Source organism: Diabrotica undecimpunctata, chromosome 9 (genome assembly GCF_040954645.1).
Source record: "Diabrotica undecimpunctata isolate CICGRU chromosome 9, icDiaUnde3, whole genome shotgun sequence".
NCBI lineage: Eukaryota > Metazoa > Arthropoda > Insecta > Coleoptera > Chrysomelidae > Diabrotica > Diabrotica undecimpunctata.
Genome location: NC_092811.1, coordinates 16,557,114 through 16,575,966, shown reverse-complemented (window position 1 = coordinate 16,575,966; position 18,853 = coordinate 16,557,114). Strand labels below are relative to the sequence as shown.

At 33.7% G+C, this 18,853-nt stretch overlaps 1 protein-coding gene across 1 annotated transcript in view; it reads right to left on the bottom strand.

Annotated features, from left to right (window-relative positions):
- LOC140449596 (lysosomal alpha-mannosidase-like) overlaps positions 1-18,324 on the bottom strand; it is a 67,717-nt gene extending 49,393 nt beyond the window's left edge. Inside the window, exons 1-3 of the mRNA XM_072542818.1 lie at positions 18,163-18,324; positions 11,267-11,369; positions 4,765-4,846 (exon numbers count right to left, since the gene is read on the bottom strand). Of these exons, the coding sequence (XP_072398919.1) occupies positions 4,765-4,846; positions 11,267-11,369; positions 18,163-18,252 (275 nt within the window). The 5' untranslated portion in view covers positions 18,253-18,324. The remainder of the gene's footprint in view (positions 1-4,764; positions 4,847-11,266; positions 11,370-18,162) is intronic.
- Between the last annotated feature and the right edge of the window lie 529 nt (positions 18,325-18,853).

The window sequence follows — 18,853 nt, the reverse complement described above, 5'->3', positions numbered from 1 at the left end:
TGGTCAAATGACTGGGAACTCGCGTTTATTCCCATACATAAAAAAGGTTCACTTCACCGACAGTTTGCAGTAATTACCGTACAGTAGCATTGATATCACACGCGAGCAAAGTACTTCTAACCATCATTAATAAAAGACCAAAATCAATTCTTACCACAAATTCCTCAAGAACAATGCGGATTCGTGCTAGGTAGAGGAACAAGAGAATATATTATTCTTAATGTTCGTCAAATTATCGAAAAATCTCAAAAGTTTAACCTAGAAACATACTTTGTTGACTATTTCAAGGCCTTTGATACCGTAAAATGGAATAAAATCTGGCATATACTTAGAGAAATGGGTAAGCAGTAAGTAAAAAACTATATGTAAATAATACTACTAATGTAACAGCAGTTTTTGAGGGATGGCAAGGTGGAGCAACAATAGGAGGAAGAAAATTAAAAACCAACGTTATGCTGATGACACTGTTACATTTGAGTCATCACCAGAAAAACTGGAACAAATTATGAATAGGCTAGGCATGGTGAGTACGGAATAATAAGGTTTGAAAATCAATATGCAGAAAACCAAAGTGATGATCATCGATAGAAACAACCAGGCAGAGATAAGAAACATGACAGGTTATGAAGTGGTCAGGCCATTTAATTACTTAGGCTCCGTTATTACTAACAGTGGAGAATGCGAAGACGAGATCCGTCAACGCATCACAATGTCTAGATCGGCAACAGCCAAACTGACAAAAATTTGAAAGAACACTGACATCACAAAAAACACAAAATTACGCCTTGTTCGAACATTGATATTTCCTATCGCCACCTATAGGTACTTCAGAAACTTGGACAATAAAACAAACCAATTCAAAGCGTATAATGGCATTTGAAATGTGGGTCTATCATAGAATGTTGCGAATACTATGGACCGCCCACCGCACATTAACATAAAAACTAGACTCATTGCTACTATCAACCAAAATATAGTGAGATATTTTGGATATATAACTAGAAGAAGAGAAGATATGGAGTAAATTATAGTTGAAGGTAACCTAGCGGATAAAAGATCCAGAGGAAGATCTCCAGTATGATGGTCGGATCAAATAAAGGACATGACTGGTTACGCATTCTCCAAAGCAAAACACCACGCACAGGGGAGAGATAATTGGACAAAAATAGTCCAACAAGTTTCATGACGCCACTACAATCCTTACGAAGGAGAAAAAAGTGAGGAGGATGTCAATTTAAGTACCCCAAAAAAGATGCAAAAAAATTTACCCCTCCCCCCTACCACCAACTTCTCCCTAAAACCCGAAAAAAGAAGAATCTGTACGTCGTAAAAAAAATATCTCACAAACAACGCTTAAAGCGATCATCGATTTTGAATGTCAGTTCCAAATCAATGTTATATAAAATTTGTATTAGCTCGGCGGTAAAAACTCGATATCTTTTGATTAGAATGTCCTGTGAACAAAAATCAAAATGCATTTTAAAGGCGAAGACTGCAGCTTTCGTATGCTCTTTTTATATTTTGTCGCCAATAGTCAGTTTTTATAATGGTATTAGATAAATAAACGTTTCGCTATTTTTGACATTTTTTAGATGCTAGATTGCTATCACATTCAGTGGTTTGACATCCTTTTATACTTGTCATTCTTGTAATTTAAAGAACAACAGAACGTAATCCAGCATAATTTGGCCCTTTGCTTTTTTGCGTCTGTACTCACATATGCCTGTATCTTCCCTATAAACTCTTTAGTGAGTACCTGCTCTCTTATGTTTATAGACAACGTCCAAAGTACCAATTCGAAGTACGTAATTATTCTATTTAAGTAATATACTCAAATATAAAATATATAAAAATAAAAAGAGTGGCATGCCTAAGGATGCTTCTAACTGATTAGATTATTCAACTTCAGTAAATATTGTGTGAATATGAAATTTTCCGTAACTACTAAGAAATCCAATATTATCTATCTTTTTAATTAGATATTAAAATTTTAATACAACTTATTTATTTACGAGTACATCAAATCTGTTTTAATTTTAAATATAACAGGTTGACTGCCAAGCTGAAAATTCTAATTTTTCCTGTTGCGCCAAAGTAATTTATACTAGAAAGGTGTATTAAAAAACAGTTCGGCACAAACTAAATTTTGTTATAAATTAAAAGAAAAAAATTACGGCCAAAATTTAAAATCGGCTAAAATGACCGCTCTGGCGTAGGCGGACAAAATAACCTGTCTACGCCAGAGCGGTCAGCTGTAGCGGCCACCTCTATCCTTATGCTAAGGTAATAGTTCGCGCGTTTTAGCTAGTTAGTTAGTGTAGACTATTATTGCAAGAGTGTGGCTCGTTGTTTTTTATTGTGTGTATACTTGTATTGCAAAACTACATTATGTTTATAAATCGGCGTACTTTACGTCTATTGAAATTAGCTGGAGAAATGCCTCAAACAGATGGTAATACCTGCATTATTTTATTGTTTTTCTCTAAATATAGGTTAGATTGTTTTATTTCAGAAGAGTCAGAAACAGATGACGACTTTGGTTCATTTAATTCTACAGATTTATATGTACCCTCAAGTTCGGAAGAAATGGACATATCATCTAATTCAGACGATGATGAAAATATTAGTCCAAATGAAAAGAAAATGCGGTTTGATATAAACAAAACCACTGATACTTGTGAAGCTCAAGCAGGTCCATCAGGTATTGGTAATGGGGTAAATATCAATCCAATGACAACCGAGCCGCTTAGAGATGTCACCAATATGTCCGACGATGAGTTACTACCAGAAAATAATGAGATTGGAAATGATCCAATGGTTGATAGAGGCGATTTTGTGATTGATCAACCAATTAGTAGCCCAGTTCCAACGGAATGGACAAATCCTGTTAGTAATCACCAACAATTAGATTTTACTGAGACATGGGGGCTCAACCCAATTTATGCAGCAGTTATTTCTTTAGAACAAGTTTCACCGTCAACCTGTTTTTACGCATTTCTTGATAATGAAATAGTGAATATGATAGTCAATCACACCAATTTATATGCAACACAGCAAGTGTTAGGAAATGATGTTTCACTGAATTCGAGGTTACACGCCTGGCAACCAACGAATAAAAAGGAGATGTATCAGTTCATCGGTCTTCTGGGTTACATGGGATTAGTTCAAATGCCTTCACTATCACATTATTGGAGCAGAAAACCCTTATTTCGTAATGATATTGCTTCAACTGCTATGAGTCGAAATCGCTTTGAGCTGTTGCTCAGAATGTGGCACTTTTCAAATAATGAAGAACGCGAAGAGGGAGATAGACTGCACAAAATTCAACCACTTGTCGACCTACTCTTAAGAAAATATCAAGACACATATACTCCAGGAGAAGTATTTTGTATCGATGAAAGTATTGTTTCCTTTCAAGGAAGATTAGTGATGAAGCAATACATGCCTCAAAAAACTCATAAATATGGTGTTAAAGTATTTAAGTTATGCTGTGGTAAAGGCTATACTTGGAATTTACAAATTTATGCTGGCAAAGAAAGAGACAGAGGAGCTTCAGTTCCTACCAAAGTCGTGATGAATTTGTCAAGAAACCTCCTGAATGCAGGTCGAACTGCCATTACTGATAATTATTACACCAGCCTTGAACTTGCTAATCGTCTACTAGACAACCGTACACATTTGATTGGAACTTTGAGATCAAATCGTAGAGGTAACCCAAAGGAGGTTTTGGATAAGACATTGAAGAAGGGCGAAACATTTTGCAAAGAAAATTCAAGAGGTGTATGTGTGATAAAGTGGCATGATAAACGCGATGTTCTTATTTTGTCTACTAAGCACACTGATAGTTGCTAACTTATTGAACGCCATTCAGGACCCATAAGAAAACCGGATGCTATAATTGATTACAACGCTGGGCAATCATCAATCGATTTGTCAGACCAGATGTCCAGCTATAATTCCGCTTTGCGTCGATCATTAAAATGGTATCGTAAAATCGCGATCGAACTTCTGCTAGGTACAACTATTGTAAACGCTAATATAGTATTCAAGACACTTTCTAATTCAAACATGACGATTACTAAATTCAGAGAAGAAATTGTATCTGACTTAGTCAAAGGTGGGCCCGTTTATGATCAAGTCTAACAAGCTGAAGATGAACCACTGCCGCCAGCAACTACAAGAAAGACTTTACGAAATCATACACTGCTAAAAAAAAGATGGAATGGCTACTTCTGTAAGGAAATACTGCAGAGGTTGCTACAAGAAAAAAACTACAGGAGAAATATCTAAAAACAAAGTAAAAAAAGTTACTACATATTGCACAGACTGCCAGGGGTATCCTCATTTTTGTCTGCCTTGTTTTAATTTCAAACATTTAAAAATGTAATGACTTTTAAAACCATGTTATTTTTCAATTATTTCAATAAAAACTTACTTATTTCTATCTAAAATCATTGATTTTTTACTTATAATGTACAATTTTTTTTGTGGTATACACATATAATACATAGCGCATATGTAAGTAAATATATTTACTCACATATCCATACAGGCCAGGCGGTCATGTTGCCTATGCATTTTTAACGAAATCGGCGGTCATATACCCTTTACAGACACTTTTGTTAAACAATGCACGGCGGACAATATGACCGCCATGGCGTGAGTTACTAGTACTATGAGCGGGCATAGTGACCGCAGTGGCAGTCAACCTGATAAAGAACAAAAAATGTAAATAAAGAAGTAAATAAATAAAAATATACTTGCCTTCTTTTATCGTCTTGTTTAAGAGCTTGTAAAACAGAATCCAAGACATATTGTACACCAGTGTTATGTATATCGTTTCTTTCTGAAAGTTTATATAATATTAACCATCGAGTGGACACGCCTATAATTATCGCGTGAGTGGACGCGTGGTGCAAATATGCTACCAGCAGCAAATTAAAGTTCTAGAATTGTTTAAATGGATTATAAGTAAATAAAGTTGTAGGAAATTGTTTTAAATATTTATTAAACGTATATTTTACATAGCAAACAAATAAACAAACACTGTAAGCATAAAAAGTTAGTCACTTTCATCAGTTTCCACTAAATTGGTTTTACATCGGTGACAGGTAATCGTAGTTTCACTGTGCTCTTGACAGACAAGATTATCACATTTGTCACACAATTGTGACGTAAATTTATTTTTCTATTTTCCACATATGGCGCAACGTCCCCGCTTTTTTCTTGGTACATTATGTTTTTGTGCCTCTTCTTTAGGTTTGAAAGTCGTTAAAAATAACTGAATATCTGAAGGTAACGACGACATTTTAGACCTTTTCTCTAAGTGAGATTTCATAAGTTGAAATGATAAATTTTTAAGAAAAATTCTTCTTGGCCTCTTTGCGTTGTTTTGGTTACTGTTATATAAAATCTGGGCATTTATTCCAGCAACATTGAAAAGAGCATAAAATAATGGTAAGAGCCACCTTCTGGTGTTTCGCGAAACAGAATATCCCCCACATAATTGGTCGACTGTATCGACGCCACTCTTGGTCTGATTGTAGTGAAGAATTATCTCGGGCTTTCCAGTTTTTTCGTCAATTTTTCCATCATCATGCATAGTAGAAAGTAATACTACAGATTTTGACTTTTTCGGAACGTAAGACACCATACACACCTCTTTTTGAAAACCATGGCACGAAGATCCAATTGCACGATCTTTGTGGGGCCAAAACTCAGGAGGTATTTCTGATTTATTTTTTCGCAGAGTACCAATGGTTGTAATTTTTTGTTTCAAAAGTGAACATGCCAAAGGATAGCTGGTGTACCAATTATCGGTGGTAAGATTTGTATTAGTACCTTTTATATGCGCAACTAGTCTGTTTACTATATCAGATGGAGAGTTAGATTTACAGTAGGGCCCCTCAGGCTGTTTGCCACAGTAAACTTCAAAAGCACTAGTATAATAAGTTTCGGCATCGCAAAGCGCAAAAATTTTTAAACCGTATTTGGCCAGTTTATTCGGGATATATTGGATAAAGCTGCATCGTCCTCTCAAAGGTTCCAGTTTTTCATCTATGGTTACATAGTAACTGTGATTATAATATTTCTTACAGTTGTCTTGAAACTTGTCTAAAAATACTCTAATTGCCGCCAGTTTATCCAATTTTGTACGTTGTTCTCGTGTTTCTTTATCGTCAAACCTTATACATCGCAGCAATAATTGAAACCTATAGCCTATAGCTCATGCAGGCTCTCAAAATTGGCAAACCTGTTCCGTCATTTGTCCACATTTCCTGGACATTAGTCCGACTTCTAGTACCAATTAGAAACAATAATCCAAACAAAGCCATTATTTCAGATTTGATTGTAACTTTAACTGCTCTTTCTCTGTTATAATTAACCCCCTTTCTCTTTTTTTCAATATACAGATTTGTAAAATGCACGATATCATTTATAATGCTATCATCAAATAATTTCAAAAAAGCCTCAATCTCGGTGGGAACGTTTTTTGCAGTTTCTTTCGGACCAGGATTCGTTTTTAAAAGATTTTTTGAACTGTTCTTGGAAGTTTGTGATTGGTAACTAGTTTTTCTACATTTGGTTTTCTTCTTTCTACCGGTATAAAAGTTATTACCGATTTCGCCAGGCAGACTGTCAGAACCTACTTCCATATCAGAACCGGAGTCACTAGCATAAACAGCTCATTGTCCTCAATGTTTTCCAACTCTATCTCTGAACCTGAATGATGGTCTTCTTTGGTTACAATCTCTCCGTCTTCTTCGCTCCATTCTCCGTCATCTGAGTCATTAATTTCTTCTATGTCAGACATATCTTCTAAAATTTTTCGAAGCTCTTCCTCCGTAAGTCCTTTTGCCCTAAAATAGAGTAAAATGTAAGTTTTGGCAACGCTGTAATACAAAGAAACTGATAAACGACATTTTTTTAGCAATCTAAAATTAGTAGTAGCAGAACAAATATTATTATAAAGAAAAAAATAAAAATTAAATCACTTACATGACTGGACGCGTGGTAGCAAAAATGATCCAATTAAATTTAAGTTGCCGTAGACAAAGACGTTAACGAAATTAAATCGCACAAATTCAACTATTATAACACTTCCTCGTCAATTTCTAGGAAGATTAGAAGATACTGAGAGGTATAAAAAATAACCCAATAGTCACGCGCCACTCATGGTACAATGAATACACATATGATACATAATGTTCCAAAATCGGTTCGCTTTCGCGCATGACGTAGTCAAGAACGCTTATTCCCGCAACATTTGAATGTAGTATAGGAAAGACTTTTAATTTTAAGTTTTTTCATATAATTTGGCTAATTTAATTATAGTAATTATAAAGAGATGATAAAATTATGTTATTATAATATTTTAATCATAAATAAAATTTTGAGGTTAATTTTAATTTATTGATTTTTGGTACAGTTATTTTGTTAACATAGATATCCTTTACAAAACAATTTTTAATTATCTTTTATTACACGTAGGTGCAGGTTAATTAACTTATACTCCAGAGTTCGATATTTAAGATGTTTAAAAAGATACAAAAACTGGTAATGAAGGTACACAAAATTTGTACGTATATACCTACTGAACAAAACACAAAATCAAAATAAATAATGATAGAATCAACTTTATTTAGATCGGATGAGCTAGCTGGCCATCGAATATTGTAGTGTAGTGAGGTCACACAATATTGCACAACATTTTAAATGACATCTTTTGTAATATTCAAACATAAAATTAAATTGGTATTGTTTACAATAATGATAACATTATATATTTTAATAATGATAACATGATTTAACAAAGAAAAATATCTTATTCTGGAAGATGCTAAATTGATTTCTTCCGAAACAGTTCTTATTGCAAATTGCATAGCAGGCTTAGGCTAGTTTCTTACTTAACAAATCGATATGAAACAACCATTTAAGGTTGCTGTCTAAAAAAATAACAACAATTTTGCAGTAACATGTTAAAAAGTTTTAAACTGATATATTCATATGAATTCTGGGTCTTTGTTAATCAATAAAATGAAAGATATTATAATGGAGTTTTTTCTAGTTGCATAACTATGCACATCACTCAGTTTATCCAACTGTTTTTAAAAGCACCTATTTTTAACAGCGATGGTTCATAAAGATGTGGAATATTCACTTGTGACATGTATATATTTGTATAAAGAGACATATGTAAGCATATATCTAAATTATTTTTCTATTATAAAATAGATGACTCAGTCAGTATTGAGTTACTTTAAAATATATTTATTATCTTATAACTTGCAATTTGCAGATAACCGATATTATCGTCGAACTTTTGTTTTTATACAAGCCTTCTGTCTTGCCGGTGTAAAGTCGTCTGAAGTCGATATTTATTGTGTTTTGCGTTTGAACTTATTTGTGCCTTATTTTTATATTATTAGATTGTTTGATAAGTAAATTTTGCATAAATTAATCGGTAGGTTATAGTAATGTGTATATTTTTTATTTTACTAAATTTCATTATAACTCATCTAAAATTACATATTGAATTGTAAAACAGATTTTTCTTTATTGTAATCTATTTTGTTTTTATTTCAGTAAAACTGCTGGAAAATGAGTGACAGTGAAACAGAATACGCAAATCTACTACTATTTACCTATTCACAGTATTTCCTCTGCAGAAAATTTTTAAATTTCAAAGGATTTGCATACAGAAAAAAAGCTTATATTATTAGTATATGTATGAAAACAAAAATAAATATTTCGCCTGAATCCCTAGGAAAAGTAAAGGTTTTATGCTACTGAAAATATATTTTTTATTCAATTATAACCAAAACAAAACATTTAAAAAAAATTGATCATTTTTTGACCATAATTTCAAAATAGCTAGTACAAAATAGATAGTACGTTAAGCTGTAATAATGGGTTCGAGGTGGTTCGAGCGGTCTTGACTACGTCACACTCCTGGGCCAGCTGTCAAATGTCATGCGCAATATCATACCTTCTGTATTCATTATACCATGCGCGCCACTCACTCATAAAGTAATATTGGTAGCACTATTGCACCAGCGCCTCCACTCGAGGGTTAACATAAATAGAGTAGAAACACAAGCAGACAGTAATATTTACCTAATCTAGTTGAAAAAGATCTACTTGTGCATTTAGCTATATTGTCAAAAAATTGTATTCTTGTCAAAATCCTTTTGGTGAATTATTAAATTCTACTAATACCTAATTTTATATACTCAGTGACATTAGAAGTGTTACACCCAGAAGGAATAATTGCTTGAACTTTTGGCAACTTTTTTTGGCAACAAAATGACTATATTTAAAACATGCTATGATAACAATACCAATGTTTTATCTTTTCTACTTATTGTAAAAATAAAGTTTTATCTTTAAATTTTTTTGTGAAGAGACCGATTTGTGAAAACTGGTTCGTATAGAAATTTTTAGTTATTATTCCTCAGTCTAATTGTATTCAGTGTAAGAAAATGGCTCGAGTTCAAAGACACCAAAATTACCACCATGTTAGCAATTTTGACAGCGGTAAAATTGGCGTACACAGGTCGTATCGCGAAATTGGTCGTGTTAATTTTACAGCAAAGACGGTTATGCGTGTCTATCGTGTGTTGATAAAAGAAGATGGAAGAACACGAAGAAGACCAACTGGTCGACCAAGGTATACCACAGAGCGTCAAGATAGGCCCTTTAGATTACTGGCTCTGCCAGACCGTTTTGCTACTACACGTCAAATTGCTGACCAATGGTTTGGAGTAGTAGGTAGACTTGTTATCATAGTATGCGTACACTATACCATCGCATTCCTTTGGACTGGTTTCATTCCGCCCACGACTCGAATGGCGTAATGTACCATTCAGCGATTAATCACGATTCTGTTTAGGAATGCATGATGATCGTAGGATGGTAAAACGCCACCGTGGCGAGCGACGAGATATCGGGTTTGCTGTTGAGAGGCATGTACACAGGACAATTAGAGTAATGGTTTGGGGGGCTATTGCCTATGGTAGCTGATCACCACTTGTGTTTATTCGAGGCAATATGACAGCTGCGCATTATATTGATGACATCTTACAAACCTCTTTACTGCTTTATCTCGACGGTCATCTAGACGTCCTTTTTAGCAAGAGAACGCGCGTCCCCATATAGCTCGTCAAACTATAAACTTCCTCCAAGAAGCTTTCGTTAATGTTTTGCCGTGGCTTTCCCCTGCTCCGGATTTAAATCCTATCGAACATGTATGGAATATGATAAGAAGGAGACTGTGCACTTTGCACCATCCTCCACAGACTCTGGCACAGTTAATACATGAAGTTCAAGTTGCTTGGAACGAGGTGTCACAAGCAGACATCGATCATCATATTTTGTCAAAGCCTAGACGTATACAGGAGTGCCTTCAGCTACGGGGTCGCCAAATACTGGGTATATTTAATAAATTGCGTTAGTGACCACCTATATTAGGATGAATACGATATGATCCCAAATAATTCAAAAGGATAATAGTAGATATATATATATATATATATATATATATATATATATATATATATATATATAAAGAGAGATCCCGACCGACGTGGTCTGGAACTGTCAAAGAGTTCTAGATCAACGTGGTCTGGAATTGTTAAAGAGTTCTATGCCTACGTATCATAACGTACATGACAGTTACTTTTGAGAACCTAGATTGTGAACTCTCATCTAATATATAAAACGATAAAGTACATCTAGATATTGAAGATAGCAAATTATTCAAAGTTTTGCTTCTAATTCGACCAAGAAAGTTCAAAAACATGAGCTGATCGAAGTATTTAAAGAGATGAGAGAAACAGAAAGAAGAGAAAGCGTTGTGTGACATGTTACAATAATAAGTTATTATAGAAAGTTTGCACAGAATAGAGTCTATTAGGTGGCAACGTTTTGTAACAGTTGTTCAGGACATCATATATGTATTTTGTATTTTATTTTTTAAGTAATAAAGTTTTTTCTTACAGGTTATATTACACTTTTTCAAAAACCATGGTACCTAACTATAATGTCTTTACCTTATTTTGAAACCAATACGACAAACTAAAAACTCCTGTTTTAACCCAGGCTGTTTTAGAGTATTTGAAATCATTTAAGAACGCTGGATGTCGGCATGTCACACGGCACTACAGTCATATTTTGTGTGTCACTTGTATTGTATTTTCCCGAAAATGTCCATCAGGTAAGCCATTATAATTTTCTTAAAAAAGTTTACCCACTGTAGATTACTCACCTCCATAGAAATAATCTTCAATAGTTTTTAACCATCCGACATCATCATGAGAATGTGGAATCAGATGAACATTTATTTTATCTGGCTCTATGTTGGAACATGCCTGAAAAAGTTTATCTTTAACGTTTACTTCTTTACAATTTTTTTTTTGTCAACTCTGACAAAAAATTTCAAATAGACTAACACGTTAGAACTGCGGTACATAAAACAAAAAAGGACAACTTAAAGTTATAGGGCGGAAAAGTCCAAAAATCGTTACTACAATATTTAGCAACAACGTCTAAACAATTAAATAAACAGGATGATGGCACTTAATGGAACTGATGGCCTTTAATGTAACACTCTCAAAGCTATTTAATACTAATTTCAGTTCATTTCTTCAGAAGTATTATAAATGTAATAACGTATGGTCCTAAAGTTTTGGGAAAAATTTCACCTGGTCTGATTGAGAAGCAAAATGCATTTAACAAAGAAGGCCATGGAATTAAAATGTCATCAGTTATTGACATTTAATAAACAAAGCAGAATATTTTGGTTTGTGCTCTGCAAAATGTCTTATAAAATCGATATTCGTCGAGGTGTTTATAATATGGTTGGGCGAATGTCGAAACGAGATATTGTTAATATTTATCGAGATCAAAACATAAGCAAATCGATAATTTATCGCACAATCAGAGAATGTGAAGAAGGGATACCATGTGTTAACTTGCGTAAAAGTGGCCGACCGCGGATTTTGAACCATATAAGAGAGGCAAGACTGATTGAAGCAGCTAAGAACAAAATTGGGGTCTCACAGCGAAAACTGGCCAGACAATTTCATGTTGGAAAGACTACAGTATACAGGACCCTATCGAGGAACAATATTATCTACCGCAAAAGAAGGAAAGCATATAAGAGAGTCAAGACTGATTGAAGCAGCTAAGAACAAAATTGGGGTCTCACAACGAAAACTGGCCAGAAGATTTCATGTAGGAAAGACTACAGTATACAGGACCCTATCGAGTAACAATATTATCTACCGCAAAAGAAGGAAAGCTCCAAAATACACAGAGGATCAATTAGAGAGAATTCCGAGATGTTGACGCTCGTTAAGGCGAGTGCATTTCGTCAACAAGTTGATCGTGATGGACGATGAAAAATATTTTACTTTGTTAAACTCTGAGATGAAGGGTAACGATGGGTTTTACACGAACGATTACGAAAATGTACCTGATGAAATAAAATTCAAAAGTAAGAAAAAATTTGAGGACAAAATTTTGGTATGGTGTGCAATTTCTGAGGCTGGCTTTATCTCACAGCCCTACATTGGTGTTGTTCGAGGCGAAGCCTTAAACGCAAATATTTATATTCAAAGATGTCTCTCTAAATTGCTTCAGTTTGTGAACACATATCATGCAAATGATCAAATAGTCTTTTGGCCAGATCATGCTTCATGTCATTACGCGAGGATCACAAGGGACTGGTACGAAACTAACAACATTACCTTTGTAGCGAAAGCAGACAATCCCCCCAACCTACCTCAGGCTCGTCCAATTGAAGAGTTCTGGGAAATATTAAGTCGGAAAGTCTATAATAACGGATGGGAAGCACAAAATCAGGAACAGTGAAGACGCCGCATATATACAAAAATTAGATAAATTGACGCTGAGGTCGTCCAAAGGATGATGCAACGTGCCAGGGGAATTATTAGGCAAATCGAAAATAATGGTCCCTTGTCTGTTATTTGAATTTTGGTTTATAATAAGGATAGTTAAGTTAAATTGTTGAATAATTTAATAAAAATATAAGATTATTGTGGTCAGAGTTATATGCTTTTGAAATTTTTCCCAAAACTTTAGGACCATACGTTATTCCCAGCGATAGGAGTTTAAGAAGAAACGATGTTGATTCTTTATACTTGTCCGTCAAAAAAATAGTACTCCGTTGGACGACGGTGGTCTGTCAGGCCAAGCCTACGATGTAAAACGTTATTTTCTTAAAAATAAATAATCTACATTGTCGGGATTTTCAGTACCTAATAAAAATGAACACCTACAATTTACATTATATTTTACAAAAAAAAATCGTTTTATTTTTTTCATAAAAAATTACTCTGTCCTGCCTGATAGACCATCGACGTTCGTTTATGTAATATGTAAGTTTTTTCATATACACGAACTTTATTTATTTATTTTATTTTCTCTCTACTTTCGGGTATTCACTGGGCTGGGTTTCGCCGATCGACAATATGCAGTGTAAATCTTAGATATGCCTCCGTTCTTATTTTGGTTTCGTGTGAAATACATCTGATAGTAAAGTGGTTTCGCAAGAACTACACGTAGCAGTTAATTGTTTTATTCATCAATTTGCGTATCCTGTTTTTATAAGTTTATAGTTTATAGTTTATTTTTATGAACGAGAGAGTAATTAGCATAATTTTAACTGGTAGCTCCGACCACTCCATGGGCGTGCTCAAGATTAATTGAAAAATTACTTTGAATAATTGTAAAAAATAAATGAATTATTTCAGTGTTATAAAGTGTTATGTGTATGTAAACAAAAGTGACCTCTTTTATCACACACTATATTAGAACTGACTGGCCTACATTAAAAAGGGTTTTAAAAAATTCACATTTTTTTTTAATTTTTAAAAATTACAAAAGAGAAAAAGAGTTTTTAAAACCGTCTAAGGTATGTTAAATAGATGAATAAAAATATTAATATAAAACTTACAGCTATTTGTTACAAATCCAAATCAGATTCAGAAGATGAACTTTCAGAACCAAGATTTATAATAACTGGCTCGATCATTTTATCAGTAATATTGTCCAGCTTCCACATTTTTTCCTCTTCTTTAATAGTGTGATTTACTGCCTTTTCCCAGTTTTCAGGTTTTACATTATTTACGGCCTCCAAAAACAACTGTTTAACATCATGAATTTTAAAAGTGGTATTTTTTCTTGAAACTTCACTCTTTATCTGTGCCCATACCAGTTCAATCGGGTTTAATTCACAATGATATGGTGGGGATCTAAGTACTGTCATTCCACGATTTTTGGCAATTTCATCAATTTCGTATTTTTTAAATTTTTCTTTATGAAGGGCACACAACGAATAAAGTTCCTTTCTTATAGATCCGGGATGGTACGTAATATTTTTTGAACTCAGCCAATTCTGCAAGTCTTTTTTTAACCACTTGGTTGTGGGTAGTCCTTCTATAAGTCTGGAGTGATAACTTGCATTATCCATTACTATTACACAATTCTTAGGAAGAAGATCTATCATTTGTTCGAACCATTCTTGAAAGACATCAGCGTTCATGTCTTCATGGTAGTCACCGGTACGAGTTGATTCAAAAGTTAATAAACCACCTTCAACAAAACCGTCTGAACTGCCAATGTGTACTATTATCAGCCTGCGTCCCTTTCCTGATGGTGGGTTTAAACCAGTAGATAAGTTATTTACAAAAGCGTGCCTTTGACTTGTAACAGTTTCATCCTGCCAAAATTTATTTGGTGTATGACCCTCGTTGATCCATGTTTCATCAAGATAAAATATTTTTCTTTTTTGGTTTCTCATTTCCTTTATGGTTCTTAGAAAATGTCTTCTCCATATGACAATATCGCTTCTTTCTAATAAAATAGACTTTCTGGGATTCTTTTTCCAGCGGAAGCCTATTTCTTTTAAAAGTTTCCATAACGTACTTATGACTCATTTCTGGGTAATCCTTATCATCTCGAACTGAGACAAAAACTTTATCCAATGTTGGAAATTCTTGTCTAAAGAAGAATTCATGCACTTTCCGTCGAAGTCCTTCTTTAAAATGATATTCTATTTGAAATTTTGGTTTCCCTGGAGCATTACGTGGCATTTGAAAACTACCACATTTCTCTTCTTTAATAACTCTGTAAATCGTAGATTTCCCAACACCAAGTGTACTGCTAACTAACTCAACGGTCTCATCAACACTTTCACATAAACGTTTGTCTGTAAATGATTTAAAACAATTAAATATTAATGTTTTTTCATTAACTGTTAGAGGACCAATTTTTCGGCGTTTACACGGCACTTCCAAATTTTCCATAACACTAGTATACACAATAAACTGCACCTTGCAACTGAAGTACCTACTTTTAGTGAACTGTTAAGAATTTTGAATACGCCACTTGGACCTTCCTACAAAATGGAAAAACCCTATCACATTTTTTGTGGAATAAGTTTAGAAGGTAATTATCTAGTCAATTACTGTCGTAGATTCCTGGAATTAAAGAATTAAATGTTTGATTGTTGAAACCCTTACTTCGTGGAATGCACTCATTTCAGATAAAATAAAACGTTTTATTTTATCTAAAGAATTAAACTTTATTTTGCAAATAGGTAGGTACTTATTAAACTTTTATTGGTTATATATAACCAATAAAATAAACATCTTACATTTCTTGCAAATTCATTAGTACCTGTTAACCTCCATCACTCCGACACTGGCAACCTTATTTAGGGATTAGTAACCCTCACAACTGTTGTATTCTATTCTGCTCCAACCTTTATACCTGGTGGTCATACTCAATTTAAAATTGTTTTCCTATATACTTCTGTAAACTTGTTGACAAATATCTGTTTTTCATTGAGTCACCCGTATCAACAGTTTAGGGATTTGCATACATAATTTATTGTTTTATTACTCTCTCATACATAAAAATACACTATAAGTTTAGTAGGTCTTTTATTAATTTTTAGCATTGAAACTTAAGACCATTTTTTCAGTAATTTATCCTAATGAAAGAGAAATTCAACGTCTATGAAGGAGTAACTTTGGATGTAGAAAATGATTCGAATAGTTCTATTGCTGACGATGATAGAGAAGAATTTAGCCGTCATCGCACGAAATCTGAGCAAGAGGATATACCGAAAGCGGCACCAAGATTGAAGAACAAACAATTAATAAAGAACAATCTGCAAAGAAATGTAAAGAAATTTGCACTACCTACAAATATTCGCAAACGACGGAAGAATACAGAGTTTCTTACTTACCAGGAACTATCCGAGAATCTAAAAACGCAATGTGTCCAATTGAATCGTTGGATCTTTTAATACAAAATATTGAATACACTATTCTACTTGTAGTAGAATACACCAATATTTATGTTAGAGAGATATCTGGAAAATACAAAAATCAAAACGCCGTCAAACTTCCATCTGTCCCAGAAATGAAAGCTTTTATTGGTTTATAATATTTAGCACGTATGGATCACGCCTCTCGAAAAAAAATTGAAGAATTTTGGGCAGACGATGGCATGAGATCAGAAATATTTGTAGCGACCATGGCACAAAGACGATTTAGAGTTTTGTTAAAAGTTTATTTATTTTATTTGGCGTATGGACTTTCACAGTACGATAAATATACAAATACAATGATATATACATATATATTAAATATATTATTTAAACACTAAAGATCGAATGAATGACACTAAATATTAATGTCCAATTTACACAGCCATTCAATTGCTTCTGGGGAACATTCCGCAAAGTCCTGGAGGTTTCCACGGTAGGCACGATTCAAGCAGTCTGAAACACAATGGCTTATGGTCTGTCTAGATTGTCCGCAATCGCACTGTGGACTTTCTGCACGACCCCACCTGAACAGCGAATCAGCACATTTACCATATCCGGTACGTATACGATTAAGCCTTGCCCAAGTGGACCGGGGCAGATTTGATCCGATGAAACCCTGAGTTGGGGTGGATATCTTAATATAGTCCGATTCTACTGTTGGCATCCATCTTGTTGTCCATTGCCTATGTATATCATAGGAATTACCAATTTTTCGGGTAGATCGTATTGGAGGATTTCTAGATCTCAGTCGCTGGTGCTCTTTTGAGATGTCTGGGATATCTTGATGTATTGGCAATTGTACGTTGGCTACGATTTTCTGGTACTCTCTCACTAATGCTGCTGTACGGCGTAGATCTGGTGGAGCAATATTGCTCAGAGTAGGCAGCCATCTCACTGGCGTTGGTTTTATTGTTCCAGTGATTATTCTCATGATTTGGTTAAGTTGGACATCGATTTTGCTTGTATGTGCACTATTTAGCCATACTGGTGCACAATATTCTGCCACTGAAAAAACCAAAGCTAGAGCAGAGGTCCGAAGAGTATCTGCAGAAGCACCCCAAGTTGTTCCAGCAAGTTTTGATATTAAGTTATTTCTTGTTCTTAGTTGTTAAAAGTAAAACGTTTTGATAATAATCAAACCAGAGACGAAAGACTCAAAATCGAAAGAGATAAGAAAGATTTTTCTAGATCTTTCCTATTACTATCCTTTTAATAAAAATCCAATAAATTAACACACATTTCTAAAATATATCTATAGAATAAATGTAAATAACTTTTAATAATTTAATAATATAAAACATCAATTTCATTTAACAAACAATTACATAATACCTAATTCCTAATTCATTTGTTAATATCTCTACCCTCAAGAACTTCCCCGCTAATTATCAAACAGTTGAAATAAAACAGATGATCACCCATCACCAGCAATCCAGAATAGTTTGAAGTATGTTTCACGAATTATTAATTAATAATTCTTGTATCGGCATGTAAGTAGTATTTTGCTATTTACTAATTTATTTCAATTCAACAGATTACTTATACCAATTTGTGGGTTTTTACTTTGTCTGCTTCATCAATTTTATTCATATTAATAATCACAATTGTTATCTTTATAAGACAGCACCCTAATGTGAGCTTTTGTAATTTCAGCATTCAATTTCCCTGGTACCGTTAGACCTGAAGATGCTTAGCAAAGTGTAGTAAGCGAAACCGGTGGTTTTGGTGGTAAAATTAAATTGATTGTGAGTAAGTCTTATTTCATTTCTTTTTATCTAATTCTACAATAATTGTTTACTTACCTTGGTAGCACAAGAATCTAAATAGTCTGAGTTGACTTCTAGTATCGAGACAAATAAAAAAATGAAAAAGATATATCTTTTACCTTCCATATTGAACTAACATCAACTTAGCAATAGATTAGAAATAGATTGTCACCTTAGAATTAATCAAAGCTGTACATATTTTTTAGATCATATTTATTGATAAATCAAAACAATATTAACTGATTATCTAAAATATTACTAATAAGTTGTATTACAAAACTACATATTTGTTATCACTTAGTACAATAAACATCAAGTATCTGCATTTGCATGTCACATAAATTGTTGCTTAACGATATTTTTATTGTAATAATATATTATCTTGAATATTATCTTCTTCATTTATATTAAAACTGAAGTGCAGACCGTTAGCACTGAAACAAGACACGCTACATCGAAGAAAAACGTTTAATTTGGTATGTAGACATATAAAGAAGAGATCAATCGAGATGGCAAAAAATAAGAGCAATACAGTATATTTTTGGCCTCAGTAGAATAACACATTCCAGAAGCTACTTAAAAAATCACGGTATTTTAACTTTTCCCTCTCTATATATTCTAGAAACTCTTTGCTTAATTCGTAAACACCTACATGTTTTTTCAGCAATGCCAAATCATGACTACCCCACCAGATATTCAAGCTTTGATGTGTATTTACCGATCCCAT